At 47.5% G+C, this 16,379-nt stretch overlaps 2 protein-coding genes and 1 long non-coding RNA gene across 7 annotated transcripts in view; 2 read left to right on the top strand and 1 right to left on the bottom strand.

The window, feature by feature from the left end:
• Nucleotides 1–3,686, top strand: part of TULP3 (TUB like protein 3) — a 68,181-nt gene extending 64,495 nt beyond the window's left edge. The window contains exon 12 of the mRNA XM_088801431.1: nt 1,920–3,686. Within this exon, the coding sequence (XP_088657557.1) occupies nt 1,920–1,957 (38 nt within the window). The 3' untranslated portion in view covers nt 1,958–3,686. The remainder of the gene's footprint in view (nt 1–1,919) is intronic.
• Nucleotides 3,687–7,023: 3,337 nt separating this feature from the next.
• Nucleotides 7,024–10,368, bottom strand: LOC148759120 (uncharacterized). Its single transcript, XR_016022649.1, has 2 exons — nt 10,229–10,368; nt 7,024–9,290 (listed from the first exon to the last, which is right to left on the bottom strand). It is a non-coding gene; the product is annotated as an uncharacterized LOC148759120 (long non-coding RNA).
• The window catches only part of TEAD4 (TEA domain transcription factor 4), a 64,977-nt gene continuing 58,459 nt past the window's right edge, over nt 9,862–16,379 (top strand). For 4 of the 5 annotated variants that reach the window (XM_088801456.1, XM_088801457.1, XM_088801454.1 and 1 more), the window contains exons 1-2: nt 9,862–10,002; nt 10,461–10,572. The gene's annotated coding sequence lies outside the window, so the exon portion shown is untranslated. Of the gene's footprint in view, nt 10,003–10,433; nt 10,573–16,379 lie in introns of those variants that run through there. The other variant, XM_088801451.1, reaches the window with a different exon arrangement.

Genomic DNA, 16,379 nt, shown 5'->3' with positions numbered 1-16,379 from the left:
GGGTTTATCATATATGGCCTTTATTATGTTGAGATATGATCCCTCTATTCCCACTTTCTTAAGGGTTTTTATCATAAATGGCTGCTGGATTTTATCAAATGCTTTTTCTGTGTCTATTGATATGATCATGTGATTTTTATTTTTCATTTTATTAATGTGGTGTATCACATTAATTGATTTGCGGATGTTGAACCACCCTTGCATACCAGGGATGAATCCCACTTGATCATGGTGTGTGATCTTTTTAATGTATTGCTGAATTCTGTTCGCTAATATTTTGTTGAGGATTTTTGCATCTATGCTCATTAGCAATATCGGCCTGTAGTTTTCTTTTTTTGTGGTGTCTTTGTCTGATTTTGGGATCAGGGTGATAGTGGCATCGTAAAAAGTGTTTGGGAGTCTTCCCTCCTGGATTTTTTGAAAGAGCTTGAGGAGAATAGGTGAAAATTCTTTTTTGAATGTTTTGTAAAATTCACCTGTAAAGCCATCTGGTCCAGGGCTTTTGTTTGTTGGGAGATTGTTGATTACTGATTCAATTTCCCTGGTGGTAATCAGTCTATTCAGGGTTTCTGTTTCTTCTTGAGTTAGCTTTGGAAGGTTGTACACCTCATTTCTTCCAGATTGTCAAATTTGTTGTCATACAGTTGCTCATAGTAATTTCTTAAAATTTTTTATATTTCTGTGGTGTTTGTTGTCACTTCTCCTCTTTCATTTCTGATTTTATTAATTTGGGTCCTCTCTTTTTTTTAATGAGTCTGACTAAAGGTGTGTCGATTTTGTTTATCTTCTCTAAGAACCAACTCTTGGATTCATTGATCTTTTGTATTGTTTTTCTGGTTTCTATTTCATTTATTTCCACTCTGATCTTTATTATCTCCTTCCTTGTACTGCCTTTGGGCTTATTTTGTTGTTCTTTTTCCAGATCTCTTAAGTGTGAAGATAAACTGTTGATTAGTGATGTTTCTTGTTTCTTTAGGTATGCCTGCAATGCTATGAATTTCCCTCTTAGGACTGCTTTCGCGGCATCCTATAGATTTTGGGTCATCGTGTTTTCATTTTCGTTTGTCTCGAGATATCTTTTGATTTCTTCCTTGATCTCCTGCTTGACCCATTCATTATTCTGTAACATGTTATTCAGCCTCCATGAATTTGTGTGTCTTCCAGATTTTTTCCTGTAGTTAATTTCTAATTTCCTAGCACTGTGGTCAAAGATAATTGGTATGATTTCAGTTTTCTTAAATTTATCAAGACTTGTTTTGTGGCCTAACATATGGTCTATCTTGGAAAATGTTCCATGTGCACTTGAGAAGAATGTGTATTCTGCAGCACTGGGGTGAAATGCTCTGAAAATATCGATTAAATCCAAGTGGTCCAATGTATCATTTAAGGCTGTTGTTTCCATATTGATTTTCTGTCTGGAAGATCTGTCCCTTGTTGTCAGAGGTGTGTTGAAGTCCCCTACAATGATAGTGTTACTGTTGATCTCTGTCTTTATGTCAGTCAATATCTGTTTCATATATTTAGGTGCTCCTATGTTGGGTGCATAGATGTTTACTACGGTTGTGTCCTCTTGTCGGATCGATCCCTTTATTATTATATAGTGCCCATCTTGTCTTTTAATATATTCTTCATTTTAAGGTCTATTTTGTCAGATATAAGTATTGCAACTCCAACTTTTTTCCTCATTTCCATTTGCATGAAATATCTTACTCCAACCCTTCACTTTCAGCCTGTGTGTGTTGCAAAAGGCTCTTCTTGATCAGAAGTTTAGTAGACCATAAAAGAAATCAACGAGAATCCATTCCCTTCCTTTAGATAGCATCAGAGGTGCAGAAATAAAGCGATGGTTTGACTGAGGCAAGACCCCTGGGCCCTTTTCCTGCCAGTGATTAGCCACATGCCGCTTTCCTCACCTGTAGATGGAGAGGCTTTGAATTGCATCATCTTCAATTTTTGAATTCCACGATTCTCCCCATTCACACGGGCAACGGTCTGGAATTCCTGTGTTTTGAATCGAGCTTTCTGGTTACCCTATGGACAGCATCTCGTTCATGGCTGGAGATTACTGTTCGGAGGAGGACATACAGACCTCCCGAAAAGATCATGGATGTTTGAGCTAAGGAATTAGAAGGGAGATTCTGAACATGTGTTTTGTTGGGAGATTTTGGGGTGGTGGGACTGCACAATGTGGGAGAAGTACGAGCTTATGCTGAGGAAGCACAAGACCTCAGAGCTGCTTTTTTTCAACCACTGGTGACATCTTGCTGCATGGAGAAAACCTGGGATTGTTGCAAGCTGCCCTTCTCCTCAGCCTCCACTACTCCTCTGCGGAGTGGCTCCTGCCTGTGTACTCGTCATATGCCTGATATCTGCTGCTTTCCAGTCCATGGCCTTTTTCTAAACTTTCTCGTGTGGACCCCAACTAGGGCTTTGCCAAGCATTGGGCCAGATTGTCCACCCTTCAGGCATGTTGGGTTGTTTTGCCTTCTTTCCCCACTTTGGTCTCCTAGTTATCATAATCAATGTATATTCTTTAAAAGTCTCACAGCCTTCTTTATAAACGCATAATTTTTTGTCCACAAAAACCTAAGGATACCACCATAAATGCTGGATTTTCCATTGCTGCTGTCAGAACTTCAGGCAAGCCCTTAATTATACCACAGATGGTTTCATTGCACCACCTACTGACCAAGGATACACATTACAAGTGCCTTAAAATGAAAGAGCACAGATTGTGTAAAACATGAAGGAGTCACAAAGGGCTCGGGGTGACTTTGGCAACGGGACCAGGTAATGTACCTACTAAGTACCCCTGTGCTATGGTGTGTCTCTGTTATGAAGGTCTGAGAACTGTAATATTTCTGGAGTTTAGAAACAGGTATTTCAGGTAAAATGCCTGGGATCTGGCCCATATTAAACATTCAGTATCAATATTATCATTTTTATTAATGTGCTTTTAAAATAGGATAAGGCATATATCAATGGACTTTTTCACTTACACAGACTGGTTTATCAATGCTCATAGAGCAATTTTAGATGGTTTCCAGGGACTATGATGAGAGGAACGATAAACAGCGTGGCTTGTCTGGGTAACTAAACATCTGTGCTCTAGCCTCAGTCCTGACCCTACCTCAGTCCTTACTCTGTACCTGTCTCTGTTGCTACTTGAAGGAACACCTGGGCAAAAAACAGCCCTGATGTTAATGGAAGGTTTTAAAATACAGAATGGGCCTCCCCGATTGGTTCTGGCTCTGCCTGGTCTTTCGGTTCATCAGGCCCTAGCTCTTCTGCACGTTGCCTTCTAGCATGGCTGTGGCTCAGGAGTGGGGGTGCAAGAAAAGAGAGTGAACCACATAGAGGGTGAAGCTGGGGGTGGGGGGAGAGCAAGGTGGGAGTGGCAGTAGGAGTGCTCCTGGTCCGTTACCATCTTTCATTACACGTTTTGGTTTGATATCGTGGTTTTGAAGCCTCAGGGTTTTAACAGCTAGTTAAGCATTTTCTATCCAGATTTTGTCCCTTACAATTTTCAAGGATTCCAAGAGTAATAATCCAGTAGTTCTCTCTCTTCTGTATTCTGGGGGCAGGCAGGAAGGTTAGGAAGAATGGTCTGAGAGGAAAAGAGGCTGACAGGCAGAGGAGGGCTAGGAATTAGATCAAGATCTTAAAAGTGGGGTCTACATGTCTTCCTAGGGTATTAATGCGTGCTCAGGACAGACTACGTCAATGTAAGGTAGAAACATGACCTTAAAAAGATGTCCTGATTTTGCCTTTGACTAGTCTTTTGTTCCGTATCAGATATATAGATAGATATGAATTTTGAATAGTAATAATTTCATATGGTTAAACATTTTTTTAAAACATGTACTTTTATAGCCGCCTTCCTCATCTGTCCCCTCTTCTGTTTCCCTTCCTGTGTCCTATTCTTATAGTTAACCTTTTAGTTTTTTTACAGTGTATCTTTCCAGTTTCTTAATGCAAAAATAAAAATGTTTGCATAATTTCCCACCCTTTGTGCACAAAAGGTAGCATATCAGATACTAGGCTCAGTAGCTTGCTTTTTTCAGTTAATATATCCTGGAGACATTCCCATGTCAATAAACAGTCCTTCCTCATACTTGTTTATGCTCCACAATATTTCATTGTGTTTTTAACTAGTCCCCTACACATGGACAATTCGCACATTAAGAAATTGTATTGTGTTTTGAGTATATATAGAATTCTAGAGACCCGTGTTATTTTCCCCTCCTTCTTCTGCCTTCCCACCCCTCCAGTTCAAGCCATTGTTTCTCAGTCTAGGTGTGTGGGACACAGCTCCCTGGCCCATGCTGGTATTATGAGCTTGCGTTCCCCGGGCTGAGATAATTGGTCTCCAGGTGTTGGTCGGCCGCTCTCAATAGCTCACGGCAGCTCTCACCAGCTGCCGGCCACTCATGGCAGCACACAGTATCCCACAGCAGCCCACAGCTGCTCAGTGCTGGCCGCGGGCCACTCACACTGGCCGCCGGCCCCTCCTAGCAACACACGGTAGCCCATGGCAGCACAGCAGCCCTGCGTGGCCTGAGCAGCTCACTGCAGCTCAAGGCAGCCCAGCTCCAGGGAGAGCCGTTGTTCACAATCTTAGCTGTAGAGGGCGCAGCTCATTGGCCCAGGTGGGAATTGAACCAGCAACCTTCGGCATTAGGAGCACAGCGTTCCAACCACCTGAGCCACTGGGTCGGCCCCCTTGTTATTTATTGTAATGCTCTTCTTTTTCACTCTTCATAACAACTCCAACATTGCACCTTCACACTTGATGTCTCCCAGAGTTCTGAATTCTTCCTTACCTCTGCAAGTGGTCCACAGCTGTGCTGTCCAGCGCCACAGCCACTAGTCACATGGAGCTATTTAAATTTAAATGTAAATGAATTAAAATTCAGTTCTTCAGTCAGACTAGCTAAATTCAAGTTCTCAATACCCACATGAGGCTCGTAACTACCACATTGGACATAGTAGATAAAGAACATTTTGTCATTGCAGAAAGTTCTGTTGCAGAGTGTTGGTCCACAGAAATCTCAACTTCAGGTTTTCAAAACTTAACTATCTTCTTACCAATTCTCCTCCCACGTGGAAGTTGTTACTTCTCTAGTTCCCCCATTAGACTGTTAATTTGAGGGGCAGAGATTGTGACTTTTCTGTTTATCCCTGGTGCCCACCTAAGCACATCCATCCACGCTCAATAAATATGGGATGAACAGCTGAGTGATGAGAAAACTGAGGCTTATAAGTGTCCCCAAGGTCATAATTAGTGTGTGGCCAAGCTGTTATTTGAACCGAGTTTAACTCTCGAGTAAGGTTATAATACATGACTTATGTTAACTTTTCATTTTTAAAAATATTGTATCAGTTACTGGAAATGAAAATTTTAAATAAGGCAGGAGGAGGAAGCCTTTCCACTTGATATTTTTGTTTTTAGGAAGCTCCGAGATATCTGATCCCAAAGACCCCCTGGGAACCTCAGAGAAACTCTGGGAATCATGTGGAAATTAACCGCTGGGATCTGGAAACCAATCGTTTTGTTTCAGTCTGGAATATACTGTATTAGTTTGCTAGGGCTGCCGTAACAAAATACCACAGATGGGGTGGCTTAAACAGAAATTTATTTCTCCCAGTTCTGGAGACCAGAAGTCCAATCATGGTGTTGACAGCTTTGGTTCCTTCTGAGGCCTCTCTTTGGGCTTGTAGATGGCCCTCTTCTCGTGTCCTAGCCTGGTCTTTCCTGTGTAAGTTGTCTGCATCCTAATTGCTTCTTCTTCTAAGGACACCAGTCAGACTAGATTAGGGCCCACTCTAAAGATCTGATTTTAACTTAATCACCTATTTAAAGACCTTATCTCCAAATTCAGTCATATTCTGAGGTCCTGGGCATTAGGACTTTAACATAAAAATTTGGGAGGGGGCACAGATCAGCCTGTAGCTTATAGTGTGCCCTAGATAGTAGACCTAGAGTCCCCTCTCTTCCACATTTCTCTTTGATGAAGAGACAGCAGAACTAGTATTATGCTTATTAAATTACAGACTGCTTTTATTTTAGAGGGGGAAAAAAACTCCACACAACTTTGATAAAAGTCTGTCTTATCCTTCAGAGCACAAGATACAGTTCAGTTTGATGGAGTGAAGAGTCTTAAGGAAAAAAGCAAATGGAAATGCAGTCTGGGAGGTTACACCAGAAAAGGAAGCTGCGAGTCACAGGCGACCAAGACTACAGTGGTCGGCATCACACTTGTGAAAGTGGGGCGGGCAGCTTGGGGAATCTCCAAAGCAGATTCGCCTTCTACCTGAAGGCTAGGAAATAATCTTCCTTTGACTCTGTCTTACTCTGCTTCTTGTAAGGCTATTTAATTCAGTTGTAGGTGTTTCTTTTTTTTTTTAAATGTGGAAAAATTAGGAAAGGGTTAGATATAGAGTTCTAGTCACAGTTTCTTCGTCTCATTATAAAAGAAGTTTGTTATAGAAAATAAATAATAAAAATGGGAAAATAAAGAAATCCTCTTGGGGCCAGCCTGGTGGCTCAGGTGGTTGGAGGCCATGCTCCTAATGTTGAGGTCACCCTGAGCGGCTGGCGGCCCGTGTGAGTGGCCGGCAGCCGGCAAGAGCTGCCGTGAGCGGCCACTGACGACTGGCGACCAACTGCCTCAGCCGGGAGCGCAAGGCTCCTAATACCAGCATGGGCCAGGGAGCTGTGTCCTACACAACTAGACTGAGAAACAACGGCTTGAACCAGAGGAGTCGGGGTGGAAGAAGGGGAGGGAAATCCTCTCAATCTTCAACCTGTGAGAGATAATCACTCAACTTTTTTTTTCAATTTATTTTTCAAAAACAGGATCATCCTATACTGTTTTTTAATTCCACTTTTCCACAGATCATGAATGTTTGGTTTATTAAAAACATCTTGTTATTACTAGCTGCAAAGAATTTTATCACATATATGTTGTTGAATTTGTTTAACACAGTATCACATGGATAATTTGTTTAACTATGACCATGGAGATTGGAAAAACAAAATTTATTAAAGAAAATACAAAAACAATACCTGATAAAATTAATATGATTTTTGACTTTCATTTTGGAGTACAGACAACACAAATACTCTCCCCACATCAAAATGGGCTCTGACCACACCCCTGTCCTCCATCGCTCATCATCAGGCTTGAGTGGGGATCCATTTGTAGGACTAGGTAGTGGTCTGGATCACTGGGAAGTGAGGGGAGTTGTACATTATATGGAGTCATTTGAGGGGAGCCATATGTATATGTTCTAGCTTGATCCAGAGAAATGAAGTATCTCTGCCAATAGATTCATTCCTGAGGGTCAATGAATGCAAGTCATGTCCCTTAAGAAATGTAAATGCCCCTGGTAAGAGCAGGATGTGTCAGTCTTTAACCCTCCAGAATTTCCACATCTAAGAACTTTCCCCAGAGGGACCTGAACAGCTTAGGAACATGACAAGCCTGAAGGCACAGAACTCTCTAGAAGCTTGTAAGGGTATGGACCAGGAGGCTGACGTCCTGAAGTCACACCATTCCAGCTGGGATCATTTATGGTCTTGGATAGTTAAACTTTGGAAGGAATAGCCAGTCTCATCTCCAAATTTCCTCTCGTGAGTCTGTGCTGAAGTGACTGACACTCAAAGGTTGTTTTGTCTCCATGTTGAAGTCTGTCCTGCCTTCCTCTCAATCCTCCGAACCTGGCTGGGCCCACCTTCCAACTCAACCTCTTGCTCCTTTTGTTTGAGTTCGTCTTATCTCAGTTAATGGCACCTCCACTTGTTCATTTGTCAAATTTAGTGATTTTTGTTTCCTCACCCTCACAGCCAACCTAGTCACTAGTTCTTGCTGATTTTGCCTCAGGACTGTTTCCTAGACCCTTTCCCTCATCCTTAACCTCAGGACCACTGCCTGAGTTTAGGGCCCCTGATTCTCCAAACCAGCCCTAACACTGTGGCCACAGGGATCCTTCTGATGCTCGTACTGATTGTGTCACACCTGTGTCTAACGGGCCTTCCTGATGCCCAAACTCTTCACGGGATCCAGTGATCTTCCCAACCTGCACCACGTACTGTAACCTATTCTCCCCATGTCCCGTTCTCCTGCCGTACCAGTTTACACGACTTCTCTTAACCCCTTGTGTACACGCTATCACACCTTTGTGAGTAGTCCAGTCTTAATTTGGCAAACTCTCATTTATCCTTTAAGAGCTAGTTCACATGTCACCTCTGTGACTTGGATTTTATTGTTCCTTAGGTTTCCCACTGAACTTTGTAAAATTGTCTCTGTCTTCCCATCTGATGGCAGTGCAGGGACCTACCCCCGCACTTAGCACGGTGCTCAGTCAACAGACACAACAAATGATGGTTACAGTAAATAGCAAGTGCTTACAGTTGGTACTTCATTTGGTCTGTATACTGTCCTGTACTGCATTCTTTTCATGTATATGAGATGTTACCAGGCCCTGGTGAGTGTGACTCATTATTTAACAAGCATACCAGAATTTATAAATGCAAATGAGCTGCTGCCTTCAAAGCCTTCCCCTTTGAGACTGGATACTTCCTCCAGTGATGCTGTCATTGTTCAAAACACCTTTGGAACACCTCTCTTGGGAACAACGTCAGCATTTCTTTTCAGTATCCTCTGTGATAGCGATTTTTTTTCCATATTTTCAATATTTTGATCCACTTATCTACCCGAAGCACCAAGCTGGTGCTGGGTGCAAGATAAGATGCGTCACGCATTCCTCAGTCTTCAAGGAAATTTCTGTTTGGTGAAGGAGATAAGAGCTGGACAACCACTGCAAATCAAGGTTAAGAGATAACACTCCATAGATGTTGGATGTGATTTTTGAAAAAAAGCCCAAAGTCCTTTGGTTTCAACTTCCCAACAAGGTGGATGACAGATGTTTGTGATAACACACTGCTTTAAGCCAGTGGGTTCTGGAGTCTTCCAAACGGGAAGTCTCCCAGTACATTTCTAGCACCTCTCTCCCACCAAGAGACTAAACTCTTCTGTTTGTTTAAAACCCAGACTTCCACTTCACAGCAACGCTCTTCATGTACAATCTTCCCAGCTAAATGTTAAGCTCTTTGAGGGTAGATGCTGAGGTCTTATCCTTCATCATCGTTTTCACAGTACCTGGTGCACACATAATACATGTTGGATAAACATTCATTGAGTTACTCTCATGCTGGGCCACGCAAACTTCACAGAGTAGTATCGTTTCCCCTGTGTGCTATACTCTGTAGTGACAGCTCTGCAGATCTGCAAGGGACAGAACAGAACGACTGAAGGACGAATGCCAGAGAGGGCACGCGGGGGCGGGGGGGGGGCACTGGCAGAGGACCTGGGACTAGAACCCCGAGTTGCCGCTTCCGGGTTCCTCTGAGCGGGTGACCCTCGGTGGGAGCCGCGGGGAGGGAGCAGCCCTTTCTGCGCTCCGGGCGCCCCCTTCCCCCGGCCTTTCACGGACACGTGGGGAGGGAGACGCGGAGCATGGCAGGGCGCAAGGCCCGAGCCCAGTCCACCCGCAGGACCCCCGGGCCCCGGCTAAGAGGAAGGTGTTCAGCTCCTGGGAAAGAGTTGGAGACTCCGTCCGGAGGATTTGGGAGAAGAAAGAGTCGAAGGGAAAGTTTGTGTGAGGGGAGCGGCTGAGGCCGGATCCAAACACTGCGGTCAAAGTTGGGGGTCCGCGCGGCGGGTCCGCCAGCTCCACGCCCACTTCCCCTCCGCTGCCCCGCTCCCTCCCGCGCAGGCCCCGCCCCGCCCGACAGCCCCCTCCCCCGCCCGCCCGCATCCCAGTCTCCTCCCCGAGGGGCTGGTGGCGGGGCCGCCACTCCCTCCAGCTCCCTCCCTCAGCTGCGCGCATCTCATACCAGCCCTCATTCCGCACATTCCAGGCTCCCTCCTTTCAAACTCCAGGCAGGGGTGGGAGGGCCCGCAGCCCGGCTCCAGCCCCAGCCGCCTCGTCCCCCAGGTGAGTGTGGGGACCGCCGCGCGCCCCGGCCGCGTGCTCCGCTCACTCCTTTCTTTAGGCCTCGCCCCTTCCCGCCCTGGACCTCCCGGCTCCTGCCGCGCTAGGTCCAACATTCCCTTCGCACCTCCGCTCGTTCCGCGGGTCCCGACCCCTCTCCCGCTGCTCTCTCTGCCCCTCCCGCGCCCGGCCCGTTTCCCCGGCTCCCTTCCTCTAGCCGTTGACTCACCGCTCCAGGAATAGGGATCACCAGTGTTTTCCCGGCAGTCCCGTTCTGGGAAAACTCCTCCCTCCGCGCGCTCCGCTGCGCTTCACTCCGCGCGCGGGGCGGGGTGGCGGCGAACTGGCCTCCCGGGCGCGGGGTCGGCTCGGTCCGCGGCCCCGCCTTCCTCCCCGCCCAGCGAGTCGGCCTCCGGGCGGGAGCCGGGTCTCTGCGCGCTGACCTCCTGTCGTCTCTGCAGAGCCTGCGCCGGCCGCCCGGGACCTCAGCGGAGCTGCGGCTTCAAGAGTTTGGGTCGGACTCCGTGGAACTGGCTTAGCGCAGCCACCCCGCATTCCCGCACCCTGGGACCGGTAAGGCTGCGGCGCGGGGACGCGGTAGCACCTCGCCCTCCGGCACGCATCCGGGGGGACGCGTGAGGATAGACCAGGAAGAGAGCTGGGCACGTGGAGGCTGTGCAGACCGTAGGGTCGGGGTGGAGTACGAGGGGCGTGGGGAGGGGAAGAAAGTCTGGGTAGTTGGAAGGACCAGAGGCGGAACTGAGAACCTCGGCGATGGAAGAGACCCAGCACCCATGCCCCTTTCCTGCTGGGCTCTTTTCAGGTTTGGAAGAAAGAGCCCTGGAGGTAGGTGTGTTGGTTGTTTCAAGTATTAAGGCTTTGCGAGAGCCGAGGGGACCTGTACAACAGGCCCCTACGTCCTAGGGCCTGAAAAGTCCTCTGATGGGGACTAATGATCTAGGGAACAGAACTCCTACACCCCAAAGCGAACTTCCCCAGTCCACACGCCCTCTGTGCACCGGTGTGTAAATGGGCTTCTTCAGACCCAGTGGGTATCTGACTGTCCTGTCTCCCTTAGCTTTGGGTGTATGTGAGGGTGGTATCTGTTCACGTGTGACTCACCTTGGCTTACAGTAGGTGTATTTGTTTGTGTTGAACGTGAGTATATTTCCACTTGAGAAAAGTGCTGTCTGTCTGAAAGTGTGTCTTGAGTACTTGTGTGATGCCCTGTCTCTAAGTATGTATTTTTCTGAGGATGTTGGTTGTGGCTGGGCATGACTGTCCTTCCTCGCTGCGTAATGTGGGCCAGAGACAGTGTCTCTGGTTGTATGTGTGCAGGGATAATTTGCCTGTGGTTGTTGGGGCTTGTGGCCCCCAGGCTCCATTCTCCCTGGACTGGGCAGAGCTGGAGGGAAGCTGTTTTTCTGAGGGAGAGTGGGTTCCTGCCTGGAACGGTTTAGAGAACAAGCTGGTAGAAGGCTAAAGGAAGTTGAGGGCTTTTGTTGGTAGGACTACTGGTCGTTGACAGAGTTGGGGATGATTGTGGGGATGGACCCCCGCCCCCCGAAAGAGGAGACCGTTTGAATCCTGAGACTTGAATAACATCACTTTAAAGTTGGCCTCAAGGACAAAGATGAATGGATGTACACCAGCCTGAACTTTCTCTACTGGTCCAGCTCTCCTTGGAGCTACCAGGGCAGTCAAGTGGATGAATCCTTCTTTATTTACAACTCGATAGACCATTCTGCACTTTCCTATGACAAAGGGAATGACTAGCTCATGTTGTAAATGCTACAGTGCCAGCCTGAGGGAGGGGTGCCTCTGATTTGCCAGTTGACTGGTGGGGAGGAACTAATGGGTGTCTCAGTTCCCCCTTCTCTTCCTTTCTGCTTTGCGTGCTGTACTCTCTCCATTTTGGAGTTTTACTGTCTGACACATTTTAGAGTGAACTAACTGGGTAGAGGAGAGAGGTGCGATGTCCAGGAGATCAACAGAAGTGACGGCATGTAGGGGTGGGGTGGGGGGGACACAGCAGCCCTGAACTCAAAACTTCTGCATTCCCGTAGCATGGTGATGTGGGCATAATGTTTAGGGCTTCTTGGAAGGAAGGCACAAGACTCAGAAGGACAGGGACTCTGGTCGCTGCTTCTCCGAGCAGCCACAGGAGAGGCTGGATAAGTTCTGGTGGGAGCCTCCTCACTCGCTCACCTGCTTAGGCCAGGTGAGCAGCTGGGGCTTCCGGGGTGTCTGGTCTAAAGGCAGCATTGATGCAGTGGAAAGTACATGCTTGGGGTCAGACATACCTGGGAACAGATTCTGACCATTACTCACTACCTTCGAGGCTCTCAGGCTCATACTCTTGGTGAGTAATATGGGAGGGGGTTAATGACTGTCTGTCCAGAAAGCTTGTTGTGAAAATTCGTTATCTGCAAACGGCCTAGCCCAGTGCGTGGCACAGCCAGGGGACTCAGTAGCCAGATTCCCATGCTCGTTTCAGCATGGAATTTCTTTTTTATTGGGGACTAATCTGAACACCCTTTGCTAAACCCTGCCCTGTTCATTCGTGTTTGTTCAGCAGACATGAATCCAGAATTTACTATAAGCCAGGCCCTGCACCTTGGTCTTCACCTTAGGAACCAGGGTAACTAGTGGCTCAGGTGGCGGTGGGGGCAGAGCTTCATCACGGGGGCGTATAGGGCCTCCAGCTCCTTCCTAGGTTCTAATTCCACTTTTGCCTTGACCCCAGGGTGAACTTGCTGAACATTATTGGACACTCCAATGTCAGCTTCTACGTCCCTCATATTAAAGATGGGCAAACTGAGGCCCCTCGAAGGATAGTAGTAACCTGTTTAAGATTCCACAACCCGTGAGTTGCAGACCTGGGACTAGAATCCACTCTGTCTTCACTTTGCATTCTGTCTCCTGCTCTATGGATCCCAGTGCTCAGACCCCTTGGCCACCGTCATCTAATGGGGTGAAGGCTGAAACAGCCTGACCTGGGCGATGTCATCTCGTGGCTCAGTAAGGTTGTTAGGAGACAGAAATAACTCCCCTCTGTCCCAACAGAAAGCAGCCTTGTAGAATCTGAGAATGTCAACTCTTGAAGGGGCCCTCGAGAGGCCTTTAAAGTGCACTCTCCGTTCTCCCTGGTCTGCATATTACTCGGCCAGGTGGAGAAGGGTCTCTATCATTCGAAGGTCTCCTGGGATGCTGATGTCACAGCTTCCCGTGGCTTCCATTCTGGAGTCCTGTGCTGTCGCAGAGTAGTACCTGTTGCCTAACCTGTGGCTTCTCTCTTCTCCCTGTGGAGGTGGAGGATGTGGGTCACACTTTGCCCTACTGCCTCTCCTGTCGCTGAGGTCGGTCTGGGGGCAGTGGGAAATTCAGGGCTTGTCAGGATGGCTCTACCTCGCCGGTCTTCCTTTGCCCCCCATGACCCTTTGGCAGGGGTTGTTGGGACAGAGCTCCTTTTAAAGCTCTGAAATTGGAGCTGAACAGCTGCTCTCCAGTCCCTCCTCCCTCCCCCGGGGGTTTAACCGGCTCAGGGGCCCAGGTGGAGGTGGGGGCAGGGCTTTGTCCCCGGGCAGGGCAGGGTCTCTAACTCCTGTGTTCTGATTCCAGCTTTGCTTTGACCTCCTCTGAAATGACAGCTCTTCCCTTGCTTTTGGGTTTTCCAGCTAGATATTGGGGAGATTCCACTGACCCCCTGTGTGATATGGTCCTGGAGCCTCCAGCTGGTACTGACTGGATTTTTGGGAGCATTTCTTTCCACTGGAACTCCAGTCCCTAAGATCTGTGCCCACACCTCCTGCCCTTCATACTGGCGGGCTGAAGGGAAGGCAGGAGGATGGGCCTGGCTCCCTGTGGCGTGGGCCAGCTCCGTGGCCGGTGCTGAGGGTAGGCGGGCCCCCATGGGTGGGGACTCAGCTTCCTTTAACCCAAACTTCATGGGAACAATAGACTTCAGAGGAGTAACCAGGGGCAGGAAATGGGAGCTGTGCTAAGGCTGGGTGACCCTCCTGGGGGATGGGATGCATATCCGGCCGAAAGGAAGGGCAGGGTGTTGGGGGCAGTGCAGAGGGCACTGGGGAGGGGCTGATGACACACAGGGTGGGCCTCTCCTAAGAAGGGGGCTGTTGACTCAGTGAAACCTGAGCTGCTTTGAGACCATTCTTCAGCTGAGCTTTCTGCTTTGTGTCTTACTAGCAAAAGCTTTGTGTGGTGTCTGCCAGCCTCGGCTGGTGCCCAGCTCACCCTTGCCAGAACCAGGTCTTCTCCTTCCCTTCAAGCCCCCCGAGATGACTGCACAAATCGTCCTGGCTGGGATAAAAGGCTAGTTTTATTTCTTTCTGGCTGGTCTCCATCTTGGCGTTGAGCCTTGAGTAATAGTTGACTGGGGAAGTGATTTGTGCAGTGGGCAGAGCTCTGGGTGGGGAGGCTACAGGCGTGGGTCAGCTGGACAACATACAGGGGCTTTTTTTTTTTTTTAGCCACAAGCAGAGAGAGCAAGAAGACACAGGACAGGCAGGGGGAGATTCCTGCCTGAAGCAGGTGGTGGAATGTTCTGGGAGGCAGAGCGCTTATCTTGCCTTCATCTCTGTGAGGGCAAAACAGACTTTGTGAGAGGGCCGAGGAGGGCTTTGGGGGAAGCGAGAGGCAGACCACACAGAGTTCCTTTTCTTGAGTTCAGGTTGCTAGATTCTTACAGGTCAGGTGTTGGGGTACTGAGAAGCTGCAGAAGTGACCCAGAAGCACTCTAGGCTCTGGGAGGGCATAAGGGTGGCAAAATAACGAATGCTGTGCTGATTTATTCTTCAGTGTGGTAAGATGGGGGTCCTGGGAGTGGGAGGCTGGTCTGCTTCTTACTGTATGGCTCCCTTGCCAGGTTCCAGCTTAGATGTCTGAACGATCTGTGGGAACTTCAAAAACGAAGTTGAGATAACATGTGTTCACTCTAGCAAGTCTTGGAAAACAATCTAATTTGGGTGGAGGAATGTTCAGTAAGAACTTTGAGTCTAATGATTTTCTTGGGTTCAAGCGATGTAAATTTGAGCTGGCTGACAGAGCAGTAAGGTGGCTTTGTAGCTGGTTGAAAGACGACTCTGGGTCCTAGCACTGAGCTCACATCATGCTGCGGGCAGGTCTCTGGTAACAGGCCACAGAGCTTTCTGGCTCTGTCCTCTATCAATTCTGTGGGTATGTAAGGTAGCAAGCATATTGGATGACAGGACCAGGATTAGAAATCATCTGAATTGACTAGAATGCAGAGATGAAGCGGGAATATAAAATAAACATTTTGTCTGTTAAAACTCATACATGCGCATTGTAGAAAACCTTTCTAAATCAAAGGAGAAACAAACTGGCACCTCGTACCACAACTTAGGGAAGAGCACCATTAATATTTTAATGTCTGTCTCTCCAGATTTGTGTTCATGAAGATCTATATATTTTAACATAATTGCAATTATACTCTATTCTGGTTTTTCCCTACTGAATACTAAAGAACAAGTAATGTCCTATGTCATGAAAAATGGTTTAAAACTGTAATTGTAAGGGTCTGAATGATATCATATTATATGAATATACCTCAGTTTATTTAACTGCACCCTGCTGGACTTTTAAAACTTTTGTGAATTTTTAGCCATTAAAAATTACTCGACATGTAGCAATGTTGACCATGTATTCTTTCCTCAAGATGAAATCTAATAGATTTAAATGTAAAATCCTACATTTAAGTTCAAAACATCAACTATGTAAGTATAGAATAGGTAGGAACTTACTGTCAATTCTTGTGGGAACAAATACTTGGGCTTTTTGGTTGACGAAGGAAGGGGGAGGGAAGCAAGTGCCCACTAGGTGCCAGGCGTTATTCTAGACAATTTTGCCTACGTCATCTCCTTGATCTTCATAGAAGCCCTGTGAGACAGGGTTTGCTTTTTGTATGTTTTGTTTTTTCAACTCTGCTGTACAGAAGAGGGGAAAAGTTACCCAGAGAACAATGCTGGGGTTGGAGCTTGCAGCCAGGTTGATGTGACGCTTCGCACCACCCCAATAAACCCCCAGCCTGTGTGGCCAGTGCTGTGCTGGGGTCTGCGCCAATGAGGACCTCAGTGCACTTGGCTCTGTGACGCTCGGGCCACATCTGGTTCTGCAGGGGGTACACCCTGACCTATGAAGTATTGAGCGTGCTGATGTGGTGTCTTAGCAGATGTCAGATGAGGACTGGAACCTGTCTTGCGATCAGGGTGCTGTCATTTATCGTTTCCCGAAGGCAGGCCCTCTTTGTGGCAATGGCAGCTCAGGTCTATCTGATCTAAAGTCGGTTTCACTATGGAGGACCTCACAGGACTACACAGAATTTCATTATGTAGGACTCTGGA

This window comes from Rhinolophus sinicus, chromosome 1, assembly GCF_057876585.1.
Source record: "Rhinolophus sinicus isolate RSI-liver-muscle chromosome 1, RSI-T2T, whole genome shotgun sequence".
NCBI lineage: Eukaryota > Metazoa > Chordata > Mammalia > Chiroptera > Rhinolophidae > Rhinolophus > Rhinolophus sinicus.
Note: the sequence above shows the minus strand (reverse complement) of the source record. Positions and strands in the feature narration are given on the sequence as shown.